The sequence below is a fragment of the Dryas octopetala genome, chromosome 6 (genome assembly GCF_963921425.1).
Source record: "Dryas octopetala chromosome 6, drDryOcto1.1, whole genome shotgun sequence".
Taxonomy (NCBI): Eukaryota; Viridiplantae; Streptophyta; class Magnoliopsida; order Rosales; family Rosaceae; genus Dryas; species Dryas octopetala.
The window spans coordinates 4,054,942-4,060,941 of NC_141371.1; the positions used below are offsets into that span (position 1 = coordinate 4,054,942).

The window sequence follows — 6,000 nt, forward strand, 5'->3', positions numbered from 1 at the left end:
TTGCGTGCCTACTTTTAATTGGCTGCTTATAGCTACTACAAAAGGAAAACATTCTTTAGAACCTAACAAAAACAAATGCGCACTAACATAACTTTATGATGTAAAAAAATACCAATGACTTGTATCCAGCATTCCAGCCACACAACTCTAATATGTGAATAGGAAGGAGATTGAATTCATGTTTTAATGGAGTAATGTTACATGAATGACATTGTTCATCACAATTTTAATAAAGTTGGTACCTGCTCTGCTAAAAAACTAATCTTTCCCAATTATGCATATATATGTATATCTGCATTGATTACTACTAAATTTCTCCTTCAACAAAGACTCTGCCTATTGCCTTTGGTGAATTGGGAAGCAAAATCAAGCTGATAAAGCCACCAAAGCAAGGCCAGGGACGACAATGCCACAGGCACTGGACCAAACAACCACAGCAACAGGGGAAAGGAGATACAAAGCAGCCTGTTGCCAATAAGAGCCAACATGTATCCTCTTTCGAACAGTGTTTGTGTAACTGAAAACCCACAAGTAGAATATGAGAACTCAGCAGAAGCGTTGATTAGAAAAATGGAGTCAATCAGGAACCCAGTGGCCATGGAGCTGCATAATGAGCTGAACAACAAGAGGAATGAGGCCAACCCATACTTTAAAGCAAACATCCTTCCAGAATGTGAACCAAAAAAGGGACTTTTAAAGAGGTGGCCACTTGCATTGTAGGCATTGTTTGTCACAGCTGCCAAGGCAATGCTAAAGACAATTGCTGTGGAAGCTGTGAATATTGTCACCATTTGAGAGTTTCTCACGATTTGGACAGCAAGCATACCCTTCTTTCCATCACCCTACAAACATTCAAGAGATAGATACCTCAAAATTAAAGCTTTTTCAAGTGGTGCCTTATAAGGAAAGAGCGTCCATATACTTATATACTACATATTTCAAAGGTATTTAGGCCATGCTGTGAGACTATGCTAACAGTACTTACCTTCTTAATGTCTAGAAGCAATATTTTTCTTCTGAGTAAGTCAACTCCAATGGTGGTATGAGAAGGTTTGGTCTTGAAGGCATGCCATAAGTATGCATGATAACCTATTAGAAGGAAGAGGCTCAAGGGAACCAATATGGTGTCTAAATAAACAACCACTTCCATATATATTCTTTCAGGGGATCAGAGGCATGCATGTAACATGAAAGAGGGTATGAAATGGTGTTTTAGTGGCCGAATCTATTTGTGAAAGAGGGTTCAGTTATGGAATAATGTGTGATGGACATTATAGATTTTTGTGGCTGGGGATTGAGTAATGCCCAAAACGCCTAACTAATTTATGAATATGATGTTGAACCGAAATTGGGAACATGGATTTACCAAACAAAGTAGATGGCTAGATGCCCACTAAACAAAACGCCATAGCCTATTAATTAATATGAATGGTTCAAGTCTTTAAGTAAGATATGATTTTCACATAGAGTATGCTATTTTCTTTGTTTTCTCAACTCGTATAGAAATTTTTTAATCGATGAAACTCTCTATGATATATGCGCATCACGCATCCATATCACATAAGGGGGCTGGCCAGTGATGACGGACCATGATTTTTTCTAAACAATTTAAAATGTTTAATTCTCGGGTTTGTTTTTTATAGTCTACTTGAAAAATAAGGTTGATAATCCAGTTCACTTTAATGAAATGCGCACTCGGTAATTGGTACTGTTCACCAAGTGCTCGGCAATTGCCACTATTAGATAGTGACAATTATTGTCATTGTGCAACAATAGTTATTTGAACTGCATAAAAATAATACTTATAAATATATCTTATGTCTTTTCTTACATAAACTTGTAAAAAATTAATGAAACTAACATAAAACACACAATTCAAGCTTATGAAGTTACATCCACCCGTATTATAACGTAAAGATAACTGTTACTAATTAACATTGTCCAATAGTGAAAATTTGCTTAGTTTCAAAAAAAAAAAAAAAAAAAAAAACACACACACACACGCATAGCGCTCGACACAAAAAATACAGAGAAATTATAACGTGAGTTTTTTTGTCACAAAGTGGACATATTTGTTATTGCAATATTGTAAGTGAGTTTAGTTATTATTAAGGGCTGTAAAATTGGCTTTAAAATAATTTAAAAATGTTAATTCTTTGAGTAGTGCTTTTAATAAAACAATGGAAAATTTTGGACTCTTTCAAGCAGTGAGCCAGTGATGAACTAATCAAATTCTGAAATTCTTGGTTGTATAATTGTATTTAAAATCTCTAATTATAGTGGTTGGAATTTTTTTCTGTCTTCTTCTTTTGGGCTGTGGAAGTTGGCAACACAAAGCCCAATACCTACGACAGTTGACGAAGCCACGTGAAGCCCAAATCCAAAACCCATCCGAGTCTCCGAGAAGCCGTTGGAACGCTAAGGTGCGGTGTCGTTTTCAGTTGGTTGCCTGATTCTTCTTCGCTTTACCGTCTCACTGTGCAGTGAGTTGTTGACGAAGAGAGAGCTGAGAAAAATGGAAGAGAGAGTGTTTTGGTGTGAAAAGGGCTCGCGTTTTTTAGGGTTCATTCTTGGGGTTCTTTTACTATGCAATGGGTGCATCAAACAGTGTAACGCTTCAATCCACGAGTACAGAAACGAAGCTTTCACTCCTAAGTCAAACGCCTTCTTCTTCCATGGCGGCAGTGAGGGTCTCTACGCTTCTAAGGTCCACGATTCTACTGCTTCTCCAGACAATCACCACCTCAAGGGCAAGTCCTTCATCAGGTCACTAATTTCTCCCTTACTTTCCTTTGTCATCTTTGTTCTACAAATTTTGTTACTTGATTAATATAATTGTTAGCTCAACGATAACAATTGCTTACAGATAGTGGGTTTTGTCTATTTAGTTCATAATTGTAAGAATCATTTGGTATATTCCTCAATTGTTAACTGGGTTATGTTCATGGTTGTGAAATTGATTCAAAATTTTGTTACTTGATTAATATATGTTACCAGGTAACTGTCAGGTTAGTGATACCAATTGATTCCAGACAGTGGGCTTTTGTCTATTTAGTTAGTAAATGTAAGAATCATTTGGTAAATCCTCAATTGTTACTCACCTGGATTATGATCATGATTGTGAAATTAGATTCAAAATTTTTAATTTCATGATTTCATGCTTTAGATTTGACTCCGTAGTTTAGATTTTCCAAGCTCACTAGTGGAATTTCAGGTTTGAGAGTGTCACTTTTTTGAGGACAAAAGAGTCTGCAAATAAGCCGAATGAAATGCAGCAGAATACTGGTTTGGTGGAAGCTATTATTCTTGAAGTCAAGGACAGGGGTAGGATTGGAGCTTCTTTCCTCAAGTCGGATGCGATATGCTGCAACAAGAGTCTTTCAGATGCTGGACACTGCAAGGTGGGAGAGGTTATTATCCACAAAACAGAGAATCCTGAGTGGCCTGTACGCATCAAGACCTTCTTTCAAGGAAAGGATGAAGAGGCTACAATGGATGCTAAGACAATTGATATCACCAGTCCCGGAATGTATTACCTGTATTTTATGTTCTGTGATCCCCAACTCAAGGGCACATTGATAAAAGGAAGGACCGATTGGAGAAACCCAGATGGTTATTTGCCTGGGAAGATGGCTCCTTTGATGACATTCTATGGATTTATGTCATTAGCTTACCTTGTGCTTGGCCTTGTCTGGTTTCTGAGGTTTGTTCAGTTTTGGAAAGATATTATACAATTGCACTACCATATCACAGCAGTGATTGCTCTTGGAATGTGTGAAATGGCTGTCTGGTACTTTGAGTATGCCAACTTTAATTCAACTGGAACCAGACCTATGGGCATTACATTGTGGGCGGTAACCTTTAGCTCTGTCAAGAAGACTCTTTCTCGCCTTCTTCTTTTGGTAGTTTCCATGGGCTTTGGTGTGGTGAAGCCTACACTTGGTGGTATAACCCCAAAAGTACTTCTTCTTGGTGTGACATATTTTGTGGCATCAGAAGCACTTGAGCTTGTTGAACATTTGGGCAACATCAATGATTTTTCTGGAAAAACAAAGTTATTTTTGTTCCTACCTGTTGCCTTCTTAGATTCATGCTTCATTCTATGGATTTTCTCATCGTTATCAAAAACTTTAGAGAAACTTCAGGTAATACTTCTGTCTTGTTTTCTTTTCTTTGCATATTATTACAGCTTCAGCATATAAATGCTTTAATTGTAACAAATAATTGTTTATCTAATTAATATGTGTCTAATATATATAATAAATATGTGTGTGTGTGTGTGTGTGTCTGAGAGAGAGAGAGAGAGAGAGAGAGAGAGAGAGAGAGAGAGAGAGAGAGAGAGAGAGAGAGAGAGATGTTATGTTGGATTGGATGTGGCTTCTACTTAATGAAATGTGCATGAATTCCATGTGATTTAAAACTTCCATTGGGCTAATTGGCAGTGTAAACTATGATTGTGCAGACAGAATGCATAATCATGTTATTGTATATGTACAGCTCAGGATAATATTTTGATGCTGTATGATCCTCTTCCTTTAATTTATTTTGGACACAGATCAGGAGAAACATGGCTAAATTGGAGCTATACCGAAAATTCACCAACTCTCTGGCAGTGTTTGTGCTCATCTCAGTTGCCTGGATTGGCTTTGAGGTACATCGTAAAATGATATATATTAACAATTCCATGGGGTGTAAATGTAATGGAGTATACTGAGGATCTGGTGTCTTTATTCATATTCTTATCTCCAGTAAAACTAATAATTAAATCTCCTCCAAATTGTGTTGGCTCAGCTGTATTTCAATGCAACGGATCCATTGAGTGAACTTTGGAGAATTGCCTGGATTATTCCTGCATTTTGGACTCTGCTTGCATATGCTCTCTTGGCTGTGATATGTATCCTTTGGGCTCCTTCACGAAACCCAACTAGGTATGTTGTTTGATGTATAATAGTAATACCTGTACATACTTATCAAAAAGTTCTATACATGTGTCCTGCAAGAATGTTTCCATTGTTTGGCTTGACTGGCATACAATTTGTGTTATAATCATTAAACTAGTAGAAAAAAAAAAAAAAAAAAAAGACTTTTGTTTCTTCTAATATCTTTAGCCTTAAGTGCTGTCTTAAATGGAAAATGGCATCAGGAGTGCATCAATATTGTTGCAAGTGATGCATGGTGTGCTATTCTTGTCTTAGTTGTGCTTTTCATACATTTCCTTTGTGAAAATCATTCGCCTTAGTATAATCTTCTGTTTTTGGTCCTGGACATGCAGGTATGCATACTCAGAGGAGGTAGGAGACGATTTTGATGAGGAGGGCATCTCGTTAACAACTGGTGCTTTGAAGGTGAGTGGAGACGTGGCAATTAAGCGAGAATACAATAATGGGCTTGCAGAGGATCTGGAGGAGGATAAGCGCGAATAGATGTTTTTTCTGCCCTGTGTAAACTGAATACCATGATGAAGCTTCAGCTTCTTATCCAGGAGTTCTGTAAATCTTGATGCACAATCCATGTTGTATGTAGAGAGAATAGGTTGAATAGTTATGGTAACAAAAATATTTGAAGAGAGGAATACAAGTAAATGTTAGAGCTGTACCATAATTGTCTGACCACCGTCAATCAGACTACAGAACAAAGATAATATAATTCATGATGAGGCATCTACAATTTGTGTTTTTGAATTTATTACAACTTTGTTTGTGTCTCTGATGTGCTGTATTCCTGATATAGACCCATTCTCGAGGTAAATTAAAATGTTGAATTTTTGTTCAAGAATGAAATCTGATTGCAAGGGTGTATATCCAGTTCATATCGCATCCCCGGATCTGATGAAATGATTAGAATTTAAATAGATTAGATTACCATATATATATATACAGGCTATACAGCCCAAAAAGCAAAAACCAAAGAAATAAAAAGTGCATAGTTTGTGGCTGCTGGGATTCGAGCCCAGGTCTCCACGGCCACAACGTGGAATTCTTACCACTAAACTACAGCCAC

At 37.1% G+C, this 6,000-nt stretch overlaps 2 protein-coding genes and 1 non-coding gene across 3 annotated transcripts; 1 reads left to right on the forward strand and 2 right to left on the reverse strand.

Annotated features, from left to right (window-relative positions):
- Positions 1–174: 174 nt before the first annotated feature.
- LOC147281295 (uncharacterized) lies at positions 175–1,150 on the reverse strand. Its single transcript, XM_086249206.1, has 2 exons — positions 986–1,150; positions 175–842 (listed from the first exon to the last, which is right to left on the reverse strand). The coding sequence occupies exons 1-2, from the start codon at positions 1,148–1,150 to the stop codon at positions 321–323; spliced, it is 687 nt and encodes a 228-aa protein (XP_086105332.1). The 3' UTR covers positions 175–320.
- Positions 1,151–2,436: 1,286 nt separating this feature from the next.
- Positions 2,437–5,683, forward strand: LOC147281296 (uncharacterized). Its single transcript, XM_086246894.1, has 5 exons — positions 2,437–2,766; positions 3,215–4,145; positions 4,556–4,651; positions 4,792–4,928; positions 5,273–5,683. The coding sequence occupies exons 1-5, from the start codon at positions 2,516–2,518 to the stop codon at positions 5,421–5,423; spliced, it is 1,566 nt and encodes a 521-aa protein (XP_086103020.1). The 5' UTR covers positions 2,437–2,515; the 3' UTR covers positions 5,424–5,683.
- Positions 5,684–5,928: 245 nt separating this feature from the next.
- TRNAH-GUG (transfer RNA histidin (anticodon GUG)) lies at positions 5,929–6,000 on the reverse strand. The gene has a single exon. It is a non-coding gene; the product is annotated as a tRNA-His (tRNA).

What these genes read in the sequence shown, in the direction of transcription:
- LOC147281296 (XM_086246894.1), top strand. Translation starts at nt 2,516, where the DNA reads ATGGAAGAGAGAGTGTTTTGGTGTGAAAAGGGCTCGCGTTTTTTAGGG. An exon ending in AAGGGCAAGTCCTTCATCAG is followed by an intron (nt 2,767 to 3,214) that starts GTCACTAATTTC and finishes GTGGAATTTCAG; the next exon opens with GTTTGAGAGTGTCACTTTTT. An exon ending in AAACTTTAGAGAAACTTCAG is followed by an intron (nt 4,146 to 4,555) that starts GTAATACTTCTG and finishes TTTTGGACACAG; the next exon opens with ATCAGGAGAAACATGGCTAA.
- LOC147281295 (XM_086249206.1), bottom strand. Translation starts at nt 1,150, where the DNA reads ATGGAAGTGGTTGTTTATTTAGACACCATATTGGTTCCCTTGAGCCTC. An exon ending in TGCTTCTAGACATTAAGAAG is followed by an intron (nt 843 to 985) that starts GTAAGTACTGTT and finishes GAATGTTTGTAG; the next exon opens with GGTGATGGAAAGAAGGGTAT.